Genomic DNA, 16,632 nt, shown 5'->3' with positions numbered 1-16,632 from the left:
GAGTGATGGTACAGAACGACATAGGCAAGATGCAGTAGATGGTATCGAGTACAGTATATGCATATGAGATGAGTAATGTAGGGTATGTAAACATAAAGTGGCATAGTTTAAAGTGGCTAGTGATACATGTATTACATAAAGATGCAGCAGATGATATAGAGTACAGTATATACATATACATATGAGATGAGTAATGTAGGGTATGTAAACAAAGTGGCATAGTTTAAAGTGGCTAGTGATACATGTATTACATAAAGATGGCAAGATGCCGTAGATGGTATCGAGTACAGTATATACATATGAGATGAGTAATGTAGGATATGTAAACATTATATAAAGTGGCATTGTTTAAAGTGGCTGGTGATACATGTTTTACATCAATTTCCATTATTAAAGTGGCTGGAGTTGAGTCAGTATGTTGGCAGCAGCCACTCAATGTTAGTGGTGGCTCTTTAACAGACTGATGTCCTTGAGATAGAAGCTGTTTATCAGTTTCTCGGGCCCTGCTTTGATGCACCTGTACTGACCTCGCCTTCTGGATGATAGTGGGGTGAACAGGCAGTGGCTTGGGTGGTTGTTGTCCTTGATTATCTTTATGGCCTTCCTGTGACATCGGGTGGTGTAGGTGTCCTGGAGAGCAGGCAGTTTGCCCCCGGTGATGCATTGTGCAGACCTCACTACCCTCTGGAGAGCCTTGCGGTTGTGGGCGGAGCAGTTGCCGTACCAGGTGATGATACAGCCTGACAGGATGCTCTCGATTGTGTATCTGTAAAAGTTTGTGACTGCTTTTGGTGACAAGCCGAATTTCTTCAGCCTCCTGAGGTTGAAGTGGCAATGCTGTGCCTTCTTCACAACGCTGTCTGTGTGGGTGGACCAATTCAGTTTGTCCGTGATGTGTAAGCCGAGGAACTTAAAACTTACTACCCTCTCCACTACTGTCCCGTCGATGTGGATAGGGGGGGTGCTCCCTCTGCTGTTTCCTGAAGTCCACAATCATCTCCTTTGTTTTGTTGACGTTGAGTGTGAGGTTATTTAACACCACACTCCGAGGGCCCTCATCTCCTCCCTGTAGGCCGTCTCGTCGTTGTTGGTAATCAAGCCTACCACTGTGGTGTCAAAACGCACCCTCGTGGTGCCCCAGTGTTGAGGATCAGTGGGGTGGAGATGTTGTTACCTACCCTCATCACCTGGGGGCGGCCCGTCAGGAAGTCCAGGACCCAGTTGCACAGGGCGGGGTCCAGCTTGATGACGAGTTTGGAGGGTACTATGGTGTTAAATGCTGAGCTGTAATCAATGAACAGCATTCTTACACAGGTATTCCTCTTGTCCAGATGGGTTAGGGCAGTGTGCAGTGTGATCGCGTCGTCTGTGGACCTATTGGAGCGGTAAGCAAATTGGAATGGGTCTAGAGTGTCAGGTAGGGGGGAGGTGATATGGTCCTTGACTAGTCTCTCAAAGCACTTCATGATGACGGAAGTGAGTGCTATGGGACAGTAGTCGTTTAGCTCAGTTGCCTTTGCTTTCTTAGATACAGGGACAATGGTGGCCATCTTGAAGCATGTGGGGACAGCAGACTGGGATAAGGATTGATTGAATATGTCCGTAAAGACACCAGCCAGCTGGTCTGCGCATGCTCTGAGGACGCGGCTGGGGATGCCACCTGGGCCTGCAACCTTGCGAGGGTTAACACGTTTAAATGTTTTACTCACGTCGGCTGCAGTGAAGGAGAGTCCGCAGGCTTTGGTAGCGGGCCGTGTCAGTGGCACTGTATTATCCTCAATGCGAGCAAAGAAGTGATTTAGTCTGTCTGAGAGCAAGACATCCTGGTCCACAACGGGGCTGGTTTTCTTTTTGTAATCCGTGATTGACTGTAGACCCTGCCACATACCTCTTGTGTCTTAGCCGTTGAATTGCAACTCTACTTTGTCTCTATACTGACGCTTAGCTTATTTGATTGCCTTGCGGAGGGAATAGCTACAATGTTTGTATTCGGTCATGTTTCCGGTCACCTTGCCCTGGTTAAAAGCAGTGGTTCACGCTTTCAGTTTTGCAGGAATGCTGCCATCAATCCAACATTTCCTGTTTGGGAATGTTTTAATAGTTGCTGTGGGTACGACATTGCCGATGCACTTTCTAATGAACTCTCTCACCGAATCAGCGTATTCGTCCATGTTGTTGTTGGACGCAATGCAGAACATATCCCAATCCACGTGATCGAAGCAGTCTTGAAGCGTGGACTCAGATTGGTCGAACCAGCGTTGAACAGACCTGAGCGCGGGAGCTTCCTGCTTTAGTTTCTGTCTATAGGCGGGAAGCAACAAAATGGAGTCGTGGTCTGCTTTTCCGAAAGGAGGGTGGGGGAGGGCCTTATATGCGTCGCTGAAGTTAGAATAACAATGATCCAGGGTTTTACCAGCCCTGGTTGCACAATCAATATGCAGATAGAATTTTGGGAGTCTTGTTTTCAGATCAGCCCCAGCTACAATGAATGCAGCCTCAGGATATGTGGTTTCCAGTTTACATAGAGTCAAATAAAGTTGTTGTTGTTGTACTTCCGGCGCCGACAGAGATGGCCGCCTCACTTCATGTTCCTAGGAACGTGAAGCTAGGAACATTGACTATTTTACTATATACATTTTACTATATAAAATGTATATATTATGTAAAGGCTGGAAGTAGAATCTTAAGTATTATTGTTCATTAGTTTACTCCAATTAAGGGAGGAAGGTTAGTGGGGTAAAAAAGAAGAAGATGTGTATATATAAACTCAGCAAAAAAAGAAACTGTTTATTTTCAGCAAACGTAACATGTAAAAATTTGTATGAACATAACAAGATTCAACAACTGAGACTTAAACTGAACAAGTTCAACAGACATGTGACTAACAGAAATTAAATAGTGTCCCTGGACAAAAGGGGGGTCAAAATCAAAAGTAAGTCAGTATTTGCATTAAGTACTGCAGTGCATCTCCTCCTCATGGACTGCACCAGATTTGCCAGTTCTTGCTGTGAGATGTTACCCCACTCTTCCACCAAGGCACCTGCAAGTTCCCGGACATTTCTGGGGGGAATGGCCATAGCCCTCACTCTCCGATCCAACAGGTCCCAGACGTGCTCAATGGGATTGAGATCCGGGCTCTTCGTTGGCTATGGTAGAACACTGGCATTCCTGTCTTGCAGGGGGGTCATGCTGGAGGGTCATGTCAGGATGAGCCTGCAGGAAGGGTACCACATGAGGGAGGAGGATGTCTTCCCTGTAATGCACAGTGTTGAGATTGCCTGCAATGATAACAAGCTCAGTCCAATGATGCTGTGACACACCTCCCCAGACCATGATGGACCCTCCACCTCCAAATCTATCCTGCTCCAGAGTACAAGCCTCAGTGTAACGCTCATTCCTTCGATGATAAACGTGAATCCGACCATCACCCTTTGTGAGACAAAACTGCGACTCGTCAGTGAAGAGCACTTTTTGCCAGTCCTGTCTGGTCCAGCGACGGTGGGTTTGTGCCCAAAGGTGACGTTGTTGCCGGTGAAGTCTGGTGATGACCTGCCTTACAAGCCCTCAGTCCAGCCTCTCTCAGCCTATTGTGGACAGGCTGAGCACTGATGTTTTGTGCGTTCCTGGTATAACTCGGGCAGTCGTTGTTGCCATCCTGTACCTTTCCCGCAGGTGTGATGTTCGGATGTACCGATCCTGTGCATGTGTTGTTACACCTGATTTGTTTCACACTTTTTTGGTTACTACATGACTCCATATGTGTTATTTCATCGTTTTGATGTCTTCACTATTATTCTACAATGTAGAAAACAAAAATAAAGAACAACCATTGAATGAGTAGGTGTGTCCAAACTTTTGACTGGTACTGTATATATTGAATGAAGGTGTACCCATGTGTGTAAGATGCTATAGATTAGTTGAGTGTTAGTGTGTATGTGTGTGTGTGTGTGTGTGCGCGCATGTGTGTGTGTCAGACTTCTTTGTTCCCCTGCTTGGCCAGGCCAGGCAGGTTTTATCTACAGGAAGTGTTTAGGCCAACTGAACCTCATGTGAGCCATACTTCCTGTCTGCAGCACAGATAAAGGCAGCATTCAGCAGCGTTCAGAGTGGGTCTGATTGCAACTCTAAACACTCTTTTATGCCTGGCAGTTCAAACATAGGGACATAACCACAAATCTTCAGAAGCCTTGATAGAAAGGAGCACAGTCACTCAGATGAATTCAACTGAAGAGTTGAACCCATGTGTTCAGCTGACTGGGGTTAATGACCACTAGGTGCTGACCACAGTGAGATCTGCATCCAAATCAACACAGTCATTTCCCTGACCAATGTGGTTGTAGTGTGATCACATCGGTAATGTATATTGCTCTATTCTATTTCTGTGGGTGACTCTGTACCGAGCTCAATACCAACATGGTATGCACAGAACTCCACACACACAAACGCACGCACACGCACGCATACGCACACACACACGCATGCACACTTGCCCAGACAGACAGACAGGGTTAGACAGTGACTAAGTGTACCCATGCCCTCTGTCATCCCTCCAGATCAGTTGATTTGTTCCTCCATAAGAGCCAGTGCCTAAGTGCTGTGACTGTGCTGTGGTGTCATTCAGTCAGGGAGTTGTACAGTAAAGAGTGATGTTTTAGACTGACTTGGTTTAATGAAGCTCTGTAATAACACTTCCCCTTCTAAAATAAGCCCCAATCGCAAGACAGAGGAAAGGCAGCGCCATGTGACAGGTCATGTGACACACCACCACTTCCTGTTCTAAATTAGGCCCTAGGTCAACAATGACGGGATGGAGAATTGCATGAATGAGTATGTACAGTACAGTTAGACGTGTCCAGTCTTATGGATCTTGCGGATGGGTCATTGTGTGTGTGTGTGTGTGTGTGTGTGTGTGTGTGTGTGTGTGTGTGTGTGTGTGTGTGTGTGTGTGTGTGTGTGTGTGTGTGTGTGTGTGTGTGTGTGTGTGTGTGTGTGTGTGTGTGTGTGTGTGTGTGTGTGTGTATTCCAACCTTAGTGATCTCGGGGTCAGGACACTGACTACTCATATACTGGCAGTCATCCCCGGTTCTACAGATGTTGTCACACCAGCCACACAGATGACCCTGGTCCTCACGTCCCCAACACTGGGAACAATCCCCACTGCCGACCCCACAGTTGTACACCTCCACTGAGAGAAAGAGGGAGAGGGAGTGGACAAAGGGGAGGGCTTTATTAACACAATACATTCTGCTAGTACACATAGGCTATTTGAAAGGGCTCCATTACATCACTGCATGGGCTGCGTATATCATAATGAACCTATGAAACAGATAGGGAAGACATAACAGAAACCCAGAGAAACAGAGAGGGAAGACATAACAGAAACCCAGAGAAACAGAGAGGGAAGACATAACAGAAACCCAGAGAAACAGAGAGGGAAGACATAACAGAAACCCAGAGAAACAGAGAGGGAAGACATAACAGAAACCCAGAGAAACAGAGAGGGAAGACATAACAAGACCAGAGAAACAGAGAGGGACGACATAACAGAAGCCCAGAGAAACAGAGAGGGAAGACATAACAGAAGCCCAGAGAAACAGAGAGGGAAGACAACAGAAACCCAGAGAAACAGAGAGGGAAGACATAACAAGCCCAGAGAAACAGAGAGGGAAGACAACAGAAACCCAGAGAAACAGAGAGGGAAGACATAACAAGCCCAGAGAAACAGAGAGGGAAGACATAACAGAAACCAAGTGAAACAGAGAGGGAAGACATAACAGAAACCCAGAGAAACAGAGAGGGGAGAGATAACAGAAACCCAGAGAAACAGAGAGGGAAGACATAACAAGCCCAGAGAAACAGAGAGGGAAGACATAACAGAAACCCAGAGAAACAGAGAGGGAAGACATAACAAGCCCAGAGAAACAGAGAGGGAAGACAACAGAAACCCAGAGAAACAGAGAGGGAAGACAACAGAAACCCAGAGAAACAGAGAGGGAAGACATAACAAGCCCAGAGAAACAGAGAGGGAAGACATAACAGAAACCCAGAGAAACAGAGAGGGAAGACAACAGAAACCCAGAGAAACAGAGAGTGAAGACAACAGAAACCCAGAGAAACAGAGAGGGAAGACAACAGAAACCCAGAGAAACAGAGAGGGAAGACATAACAGAAACCCAGAGAAACAGAGAGGGAAGACAACAGAAACCCTGAGAAACAGAGAGGGAAGACATAACAAGCCCAGAGAAACAGAGAGGGAAGACATAACAGAAACCCAGAGAAACAGAGAGGGAAGACATAACAGAAACCCAGAGAAACAGAGAGGGAAGACATAACAAGCCCAGAGAAACAGAGAGGGAAGACAACAGAAACCCAGAGAAACAGAGGGAAGACATAAGAAGCCCAGAGAAACAGAGAGGGAAGACATAACAAGCCCAGAGAAACAGAGAGGGAAAACATAACAGAAACCCAGAGAAACAGAGAGGGAAGACATAACAAGCCCAGAGAAACAGAGAGGGAAGACAACAGAAACCCAGAGAAACAGAGAGGGAAGACATAACAGAAACCCAGAGAAACAGAGAGGGAAGACAACAGAAACCCAGAGAAACAGAGAGTGAAGACAACAGAAACCCAGAGAAACAGAGAGTGAATACAACAGAAACCCAGAGAAACAGAGAGGGAAGACATAACAGAAACCCAGAGAAACAGAGAGGGAAGACATAACAGAAGCCCAGAGAAACAGAGAGGGACGACATAACAGAAACCCAGAGAAACAGAGGGGGAAGACATAACAGAAACCCAAAGAAACAGAAAGGGAAGACATAACAAGCCCAGAGAAACAGAGAGGGAAGTCATAACAAGCCCAGAGAAACAGAGAGGGAAGACAACAGAAACCCAGAGAAACAGAGAGGGAAGACAACAGAAACCCAGAGAAACAGAGAGGGAAGACATAACAGAAACCCAGAGAAACAGAGAGGGAAGACATAACAGAAGCCCAGAGAAACAGAGAGGGACGACATAACAGAAACCCAGAGAAACAGAGAGGGAAGACATAACAGAAACCCAGAGAAACAGAGAGGGAAGACATAACAAGCCCAGAGAAACAGAGAGGGAAGACATAACATAAACCTAGAGAAACAGAGAGGGAAGACATAACAAGCCCAGAGAAACAGAGAGGGAAGACATAACATAAACCTAGAGAAACAGATGTGCATGTGCATGTTCCAGCACCTCCCACAGAGAAACCATTTGTGCTTGTGTGTTTTGATGACTGAGCAGTGAGTATGGTATGAAGCATTAGTCCTGTAGTAAAGTATGCAGTTCTTCTGGCTGTAGGTCAGTTCTTCTGCTCTCAGGGCTCACATGGCAAATACATGGCCTGTTAACACTGAGAATATACTGGCATCTGGGAGTAGGCTGTGTGTGTGTGTGTGTGTGTGTGTGTGTGTGTGTGTGTGTGTGTGTGTGTGTGTGTGTGTGTGTGTGTGTGTGTGTGTGTGTGTGTGTGTGTGTGTGTGTGTGTGTGTGTGTGTGTGTGTGTGTGTGTGTGTGTGTGTGTGTGTTTGTGTGTGCACATGCCTGTGTATGCGTGTGTATATTTTTACCAGTCATGGGTTTAGGGCTGTCAATGTATTTGTCCAGGTGTCCCTTTCTCCGCAGGCTGAGCTGAAACACCTGACTCCTCTCCACTGTGGTCAGCTACATGGACAGAAACAAGCTCGCTGATTGGCCACTTCACCATACACAACCAGTAAGCATGGCTTTGATTGGCCATACACTAAACATCTTATTTCTGACTGGCACCTTCACCAAGATTGTGTTGAGTGACAAATGCTCCTTGAAAGGTGATTGGTTGTACTCACCATCACTCCACTGCACTTGACCTCTGAGACACTGTTCAGCCATCGAGCCTCGTACCGCTGCTCACTCCCAAAGTCACACTCAAGCTCCTCCTGCTACAGAACAAAACAAACCGAACAGTCCTCATGACAATAAAACCTTCATTTATAAACCAATCAGAAGGCTGCCGCAGTCTGACATCACCCAGGAAAACAGGGGTTTGTGGAAACACATTTTGGGATATTTTGCATTTAGAAATGTTGCTAGGTCTTTATTTTCCCCGTCCTTGCTTGATTGACAGTCTGTTTCTGCTTCAGCCGACTGCTTTGCAATTGGATGGATCCATGCCAAACATTGGCAAGACAACATTGGCTAGACAACATTGGCAAGAAAGCTACAGCAGCAACAGCCTGGCACCAAGGTTACTCCATGTTTTCACATAGTTAGTCATGTTTGTATTGGAGATTGGAGATGTCTCTTTGTTCAGAGGATGTGCTTGTTCTAGTTCCATTATCAGCATAGTGGCTGTTCCATCTAGTTGAGCTAGATACCCATTAGTCGAGCAGGGTTGATCTTCCTGGGTTCATTCTATACATGTACGAACACTATGTAGGGAATAGGGTGTCAACTGAGACATAATAACAGGGACCTGGCTGGGAGAGAACTGTGTCCCCCTGAACAACTCTGGTAACCATTGACAACCCTGGGAGGTAAATAGAACAGGATAATTGTCCCTGCCAGGCAGAAATTCAGAATCATGTATAATTCATATTCATCATATTCATCAACATCTGGATGGTAAAGTGTGTGTGTGTGTGTGTGTGTGTGAGTGTGTGTGTGTGTGTGTGTGTGTGACTCTCTATCACAATATAAATCCAGTTGGAGAGTGTGTGAAAGGGCACAGGGTTATAGTTACGACTGACCAGACCTGGCAACTAGTCAGGGATGGAATGTCACATGCTAACAGACAGAGTCAGACCCTCATCACAGATACAATATCAGCTTCTGGCTCACATTCAATATGTTGAGGTTAGGATTAGGGTTATACAGACTGATCTGAAATCAGTGTCTGAAGGTACAAAATGTACAAAAGTAGAAAGATAGGGTGAATAGTACTAAAGATTGTTATATGTTCTTTGAATGTCTCCATATGTCTGTAAATGACTGTATACATACTGAGAGATAAGACATCAGAGAACCTGTCTCTAACTGAATGATCGGCTATGAAAAGCCAACTGACATTTACTCCTGAGGTGCTGACCTGTTGCATCCTATACAACCACTGTGATTATTATTATTTGACCCTGCTGGTCATCTATGAACGTTTGAACATCTTGGCCATGTTATAATCTCCACCCAGCACAGCCAGAAGAGGACTAGGCACCCCTCGGAGCCTGGTTCCTCTCTAGGTTTCTTCCTAGGTTCCTGTCTTTCTAGGGAGTTTTTCCTAGCCAGCGTGCTTCTACATCTGCATTGTTTGCTGTTTGCACACAGTTACTGCAGCTGTCTCAGCTCACTCCCAAAGAGCAACCATTTAGGGATTGATGACTATGATTCCCACCAATCTCCCTCTAAGACCAAGGGTTACTTTAGTCCTATCCGGCTGTACCACATTTAGGATAATATCTAACAAGGGTAAGGGTATACTGTACCTGCTCCACGTTGCTTAGCGACAGGGTAAAGTCTTGGATTATCCCTGAGGGTGATGGTGGAACATCCTTGGCCACAATGCTTGGACAGGAAGCAGAATTCTGGAGGACAGGAGGTGACACAAACACTGACGGGTTAAAGAAAACAATGTAAAACACCTGTCCTGTTTATGTGGCTGAGAGGAGGAGGAGGAAACAAGAGGGTGGAGTTCTGCTCTGCTCACAGGGAAACAACAACATCCTAAAGTGGAGGAACAGTGTGACACACCAGATGGCAAAGATGGCGGAATGATGGCAGGATGGGGCTCCAAGCAGAAGACCTGAACTCAGACTTTATTTCTGACCATCTTTACAGAACCTCATATCAGACTTTTACTGCGATTAAGATAGGACTTTTACTGCGATTAAGATAGGATTTTACTGCGATTAAGATAGGACTTTTACTGCGATTAAGATAGGATTTTACTGCGATTAAGATAGGACTTTTACTGCGATTAAGATAGGATTTTACTGCGATTAAGATAGGACTTTTACTGCGATTAAGATAGGATTTTACTGCGATTAAGATAGGACTTTTACTGCGATTAAGATAGGATTTTACTGCGATTAAGATAGGACTTTTACTGCGATTAAGATAGGACTTTTACTGCAATTAAGATAGGAATATTATTTTGATGAAGATATGACTTTTATTTTTCAGTCAGGATATTTATTGTCATGGTATGGCCCGACTAACTCACTCTGACTCCCCTAACCACACTCCTCCAGTTGAGTACATCAGTCTCTCTGGACCCAATCAGACCCTCTCCTTTCAGAAACAGCTGCCTGTGAGTGGGGCTCCTAATAGTGGCAGAGGGACTTAGCTGTGTGTTAACACACTTGGCTCTAACACCAAAGGCAGTAGAAGACTGGGGTGGCTGGCTGTACCACAGCGGTGATGCTGTCAGGGCATAGGTATGCTCTGAGGAGGTGAGGAGTGTCTAGGGGGGCTGTGATAGCTATAATGAACTTAACGAGCTTGTCTTGCCGTAACATAACAATACTTAAAGGGATAGGGGTTCTCATCACAATTAAAGCTTGTCAGATGTTTTTCTCTAAAGAGGTCTGAAAAAAGAGGTTTAATATTGAGCTCAGTCTTCAATGACAGATTTTGACCATTTTGAAAACATCATTACTAACATTCATTTTCTGATAGAAGCACACTCGGGCACAGTACACACTAACTGGACACCATGGCAACCTTATACAGCATTGTACATAAGACAGGAAAAACTGTGAAACAGTGAACCCATTCTTCAACACACTGGCTCCAGTGGGCCTATCAAAAGCCACCACGATGAAGAACTGGGAGAGAGAGTTTTGGAAAGGTCAGAGAGGCTTTAACATGGCCCATTATCTCGTTGGGAGTCTGTTAACCATGTCTCCCGAGGTTTTATGGGCTGTTTTAAAAATGGCTGACAACAGTAAGATAGCTTTGACCTGTTATGACCACATGACTTGCCGGGCTGTGACAAGGCCAAATGAGAATGGACTGAGATCATCATAGGAGCTTGTGATTGGTTGCCACTGATCTAGGGTTTACTTGAAGTCTTCCCTTCTAATGTTTAAAGGGCCAATCTTCCGTTGCTACATCTAGTTTCTGACTTATAAATGAATGATATGTACCCATTGATTCTTGAAGAATATAACTTAGAAATGCCTCATGAGCTTAGTTCAACTGTTGTACCCCATCAGAACCCAAAATATAAGCTTGTTTAACCTCAATGTATGTAAACAAAGTATTTTCATTGAACCTTTATTTAACTAGGCAAGTCAGTTAAGAACAAATTCTTACTTACAATGACGGCCTACCCCGGCCAAACCCGATATGCAAACAAACACTGTATCAACACATGATTAAAACTATAATGTTGACATCATGGATGGTCAGACTTGTATCCACAGCTTTGTTTATGCATTTGAGAGTGGTTACATTTCTTCAGTCCCATAGTTCATCGTTTTACTTAAACAATGGCGGGATGCCGTTTTGTTATTGTTTCAACTGCGGATTGCCCCTTCAAGGTCAGGAATAGTGAGGAACTGATCCATGCTTATTATTGCTACTTGTAATCTAGCCAGTATGTCTGATTGGAGTGGTTTAACACAGAGGGGTAACTCACCTCTAGCAGGCTGGGTTTGGAGTCGTCTTTAGTGGAGAGGCAAGAGTGGCTGTTTTGGTCCCAGTAACATCTCCACCTGGTGCTTAGACAGCTGATACACCTGAAACACAGGACAACACACATAGATAACAAGTAGACCATCTGACACGGGCCAAACACACACAGATGAGACCTTGAGCCTGTAGTAAACACTCAAACAAACCCAGTGGACAATTCAGTGGACTAAGCAACATGCAAGGTCGAACATGGTTACACTGGCACAGAGAGAAGATACTAAACAGAGAGCTCTACTATTCATTAGGACCTACGTAGTCAGGAATCCCGGAGGGAGCTCTATGTGTGTGTGTGTGTGTGCGTGCGTGCATGTGTACGTGATTGCATGTGTGTGTATGTGTGTACTGTGTGTGTGTGTTTGTGCGTGTTTGTGTGTGTGTGTCTTCCCAGATAGCAGCCCAAATTGGAACACCTCCACTGTGTGTGTCTCTATTGCCTGCGGGTGGAAGACAGATGTTCCAACACCTGGAGTGACAGCCCCTCCAGTGATTCCCTGTCTGTCTCCATACAACCATACAACCATGGGAGAAGGGGTGCAGCTTGCCGATTAAGATTGGAGAGATGGAGGGGTTTGCAGGAATGTGGAGTGGTGTGTCTGTGTTAGACTTGGGCGGTATATACTGTATACCTGGATATTTGGAAATAGCCACAAGATGTTTTTTTTAATACCGTCAATACCGTTGAAACTATTTCTTTGGAGTTTTTTCTACATCTGAATATTTGTAGCTACTTTTTGCAAAGACGTTAAACTAATTTGTGCAATATGTTAGGAGATAAAGAAGATTGCATTCGTAATTTCACCTGTCACATCATTTTTCATTGTTTACAAGCACACAACGACGAGAGACCGGAGCCTTGTGAATCACTCACTGTTGTGCAGCACAAGCCAGGGGATTTAGTTACAGTATGGAATTCAAAACTAAATGTTTGCCAGCTAGATATCTTATAACTATTATGTTAACTGTCTAAAATGTGCTAAATGCTCTGCAGTTGTGCATTTGGTTTGCTAATTTAGTAGTTAGTTAGCTATCTAGCTAAGTGGTTAGCTTCTTCCAAAATCAAGCTTCGCTTGGTAGCAGCAGAGAATCCCCTCCTGGATCAAGAGCCTTGCTGTCTAATATTTGTTTTGTGTGTGCAGAAAACTGTGAGTAGCATTTTTGAGTTACTTGTATAACTTTATGAGCTGGGATTTCAGACCTGCAAATAGTTTAGGTCAAAGACTGTATAAAGTTTTTGCATTGTGCTTGTTAGCATTTAGTTAGCATTCTCTATGGAATTTTACATGTACTTGCTATCATTTATAACCTTAAGATTACAGAGGCTCAGTGGGGTTTGAATATAGCACCTCTTGTGTTCAGAGCAGGTATTACCAAATTCCTGGTATGACAATCTGGATGCGGCCTAAGCCTTGTGAGTTTTCTGGTGGGGTGGGGGTGATTAGAAGCAGACAACCCACTGCAGGGACTCTTATTTATTTATTTTTCACTAAATGTCTCACTCACAAACACATAGAAACACACACAACACACCCACACACAAACACACTTTCTAGCTTCTTGTCCTTTCTTGCTTGTCCTATAGAGCCATCCTGAACCCCCCACCCCTGACCCTCACACACGGAATGAACATACCACACACACTGAACACACAGGTGAGCTTTTACTCTCAGGGCCTCTCAGTGAGCACTGCGGTTAAACACACACTCTCAATCATGTCTCTGTCAAGGAGAACGCGAGAATAGACGTTATTAAATGGGGAAAGGGGCAGAGGGAGGACTGAGAGACACAGAGGGATAGTGAGAAGGAGGGAGACAAAGGGTGAAAAAAAGGGGGAAAGTGTGTGAGAGAGTGAAAAGATAGAAAGTGGGGAGTGTGTAAAGAGAGAAAGAGAAAGAGAGAGAGAGAGAGAGAGAGAGCGAGAGAGAGAGAGAGAAAGAGAGATGTTTGGTCTGAGAGGAATGCTCCCTGTCTAGTTGTCCATTAGCGCCTCACCTAGAAACCACATCGACCCGGCTGTGAAAGAGCACTCTCAACACACACATACACACACCATTCTGAATACAAACACACACAGTACCATTTCAAAACAGATGCAAGACCCACAGAACCAGGCTTCAGTCCAAATGCAGTTTGAAATAAGCCCGTATCCGGTTACAGTGTTATGGTGAAATTCTAGTGGACACAGAGAGCCTCTCTCAGTCTTTCTGGAGTTATTAAGAGAGAGAGCAACTTTTATTTATTTTATTTAACCTTTATTTAACTAGGCAAATCAGTTAAGAACTAATTCTTATTTACAAAGATGGCCTACCCCAGCACAACCCTCCCCTAACCCGGACGACGCTGGGTCAACTGTGCGCCACCCTATGGGACTCCCGATCACGGCCGGTTGTGATAGAGCCCAGGATCGAACTCGGGTCTGTAGTGACGCCTTTAGCACTGCCATTTCACTGCCTTAGACCACTGCACCACTCAGGATCCCACAGCTTGAAGTGATTAAATGTGGATAGAGTCTAATCTAATCTGCAGTCTTCATTTAGCAGCCCTGTGCTCTTCATGTGAGAATGGCACTTAGGGCATTATCACCTTCAGCAATACTTCACACTATCAGACCCCACTGTGGACATCAGAGGCATAAAAGAACACACACACATATTCACCTACTTACATACACATGTATACACACACACGCACACACACGCACACACACACACACACAAGTCCATTTTCACACCACTAAACCAATTTGACAAGTGAGCCAAATGAACAAACCCTAAGTTATCCTCTAAATGCATACACATACAGTCATTTATAGGTAAACACATACTGTATATTATACTCAAGTCTACTTTCACACCTCCAAAGCGACATGATAAGTGTGCAAGAGGGACACATCCAAATAGTTAACAGATCTGATCAGCATTTACACACACACTCGCACACATGCCACACACACAAACACACTGATCCAGAGATCTGCTCATGAGATAAGGCAGATCCCGAAACATGGTCAAATACGCAAATAGGAAACCAGCTGGCTGTCCTCCAGAACAGAGATGCCTCTCTCTCTCATTTCAATTCAAATGGCTTTATTGGCATAGGAAACATATGTTTACATTGCCAAAGTAAGTGAAATAGATAATAAACAAAAGTGAAATCAATAATAAAAAAATAACAAGTAAACATTACATTCACAAAAGTTTCATAGGAAAAAATAAATGTAAAATGTCATATTATGGCTATAGTGCATTCGGATTGTATTCAGACCCCTTGACATTTTTCCACATTTAGTTACGTTACAGCCTTATTCTAAAATCTACACGCAATAACTCATAACGACAAAGCAAAACCAGGTTTTTAGAAAACGGAAATATTCCATTTTCATATATATTCAAATCACTTACTCAGTACTTTATTGAAGCACATTTGGCAGGGATTACAGCCTTGAGTCTTCTTGGGTGTGATGCTACAAGCTTGGCACACCTGTATTTGGGGAGTTTCTCCCATTCTTCTCTGCAGATCCCTTCAATCTCTGTCAGGTTGGATGGGGAGCATCGCTGCACAGCTATTTTCAGGTGTTTCCAGAGATGTTCAATCGGGTTTAAGTCCGGGCTCTGGCTGGGCCACTCAAGGACATTCAGAGACTTGATCCGAAGCATGCGTTGTCTTGGCTGTGTGCTTAGGGTCATTGTTCTGTTGGAAGGTAAACCTTCGCCTCTGTCTGAGGTCCTGAGCGCTCTGGAGTAGGTTTTCATTAAGGATCTCTCTGTACTTTGCTCTGTTCATTTTTCCCTTGATCCTGAACAGTCTCCCAGCCCCTGCCACTGAAAAACATCCCCACAGCATGACGCTGCCACCACTGTGCTTCACCATAGAGATGGTACCAGGTTTCCTCCAGACGTGATGCTTGGCATTCAGGCCAAAGACTTCAATCTTGGTTTCATCAAAACAGAGAATCTTGTTTCTCATAGTCTGAGAGTCCTTAGGTGCCTCTTGACAAACTCCAAGCAGGCTGTCATGTTCCTTTTACTGAGGGGTGGCTTACATCTGGCCACTCTACCATAAAGCCCTGATTGGTGGAGTGCTGCAGAGATGGTTGTCCTTCTCTGGAGCTCTGTCAGAGTGACTATCGGATTCTTGGTCACCTCCCTGACCAAGGCCCTTTATTTTTATTTTTTTATTTAACCTTTATTTAACTAGGCAAGTCAGTTAAGAACAAATTCTTATTTTCAATGATGGCCTAGGAACAGTGGGTTAACTGCCTGTTAAGGGGCAGAACGACAGATTTGTACCTTGTCAGCTCGGGGGTTTGAACTTGCAACCTTCCGGTTACTAGTCCACTAGGGTACCTTTCCGGCCTTCTCCCCCGATTGCTCAGTTTGGCCAGGAGGCCAGCTCTAGGAAGTGTCTTGGTGGTTCCAAACTTCTTTCATTTAATAATGAGGGAGGCCACTGTGTTCTTGGGGACGTTCAATGCTACAGAAATGTTTTGGTATCCTTCCCCAGATCTGTGCCAGGACACAATCCTGTCTCGGAGCTCTACGAACGATTCCTTCCACCTCATGGCTTGGTTTTTACTCTGACCTGCACTATCAACTGTGGGACCTTATATAGACAGGTGTGTGCCTTTCCAAATCATGTCCAATCATCAGAATGCACTCCATGTATAGTGTTATAACGATGTGAAAATTGTTAAAGTAGAAAAGGGAAAATAAATAAATGTAAATATGGGATGTATTTACAGTGGTGTTTGTTCTTCACTGGTTGCCCTTTTCTTGTGGCAACAGGTCTTGCTGCTGTGACGGCACACTGTGGTAGTTCACCCAATTGATATGGGAGTTGTTCAAAATTGGATTTCTTTTGTGAATTCTTTGAGGGTCTGTGTAATCTGAGGGAAATATGTGTCTTTAATATGGTCATATATTTGGCAGGAGGTTA

The 16,632-nt window shown here is 44.6% G+C and overlaps 1 protein-coding gene across 1 annotated transcript in view; it reads right to left on the bottom strand.

Moving 5' to 3' along the window:
• The window catches only part of LOC135527960 (plexin-D1-like), a 120,279-nt gene that overhangs the window by 77,393 nt on the left and 26,254 nt on the right, over window positions 1–16,632 (bottom strand). The window contains exons 8-12 of the mRNA XM_064956658.1: window positions 11,645–11,744; window positions 9,489–9,587; window positions 7,860–7,952; window positions 7,602–7,695; window positions 5,028–5,185 (exon numbers count right to left, since the gene is read on the bottom strand). Coding sequence (XP_064812730.1) covers window positions 5,028–5,185; window positions 7,602–7,695; window positions 7,860–7,952; window positions 9,489–9,587; window positions 11,645–11,744 — 544 coding nt within the window. The remainder of the gene's footprint in view (window positions 1–5,027; window positions 5,186–7,601; window positions 7,696–7,859; window positions 7,953–9,488; window positions 9,588–11,644; window positions 11,745–16,632) is intronic.

This window comes from Oncorhynchus masou, chromosome 33 (genome assembly GCF_036934945.1).
Source record: "Oncorhynchus masou masou isolate Uvic2021 chromosome 33, UVic_Omas_1.1, whole genome shotgun sequence".
Taxonomy (NCBI): domain Eukaryota; kingdom Metazoa; phylum Chordata; class Actinopteri; order Salmoniformes; family Salmonidae; genus Oncorhynchus; species Oncorhynchus masou.
This window is presented reverse-complemented; position numbering and strand designations above follow the sequence as displayed.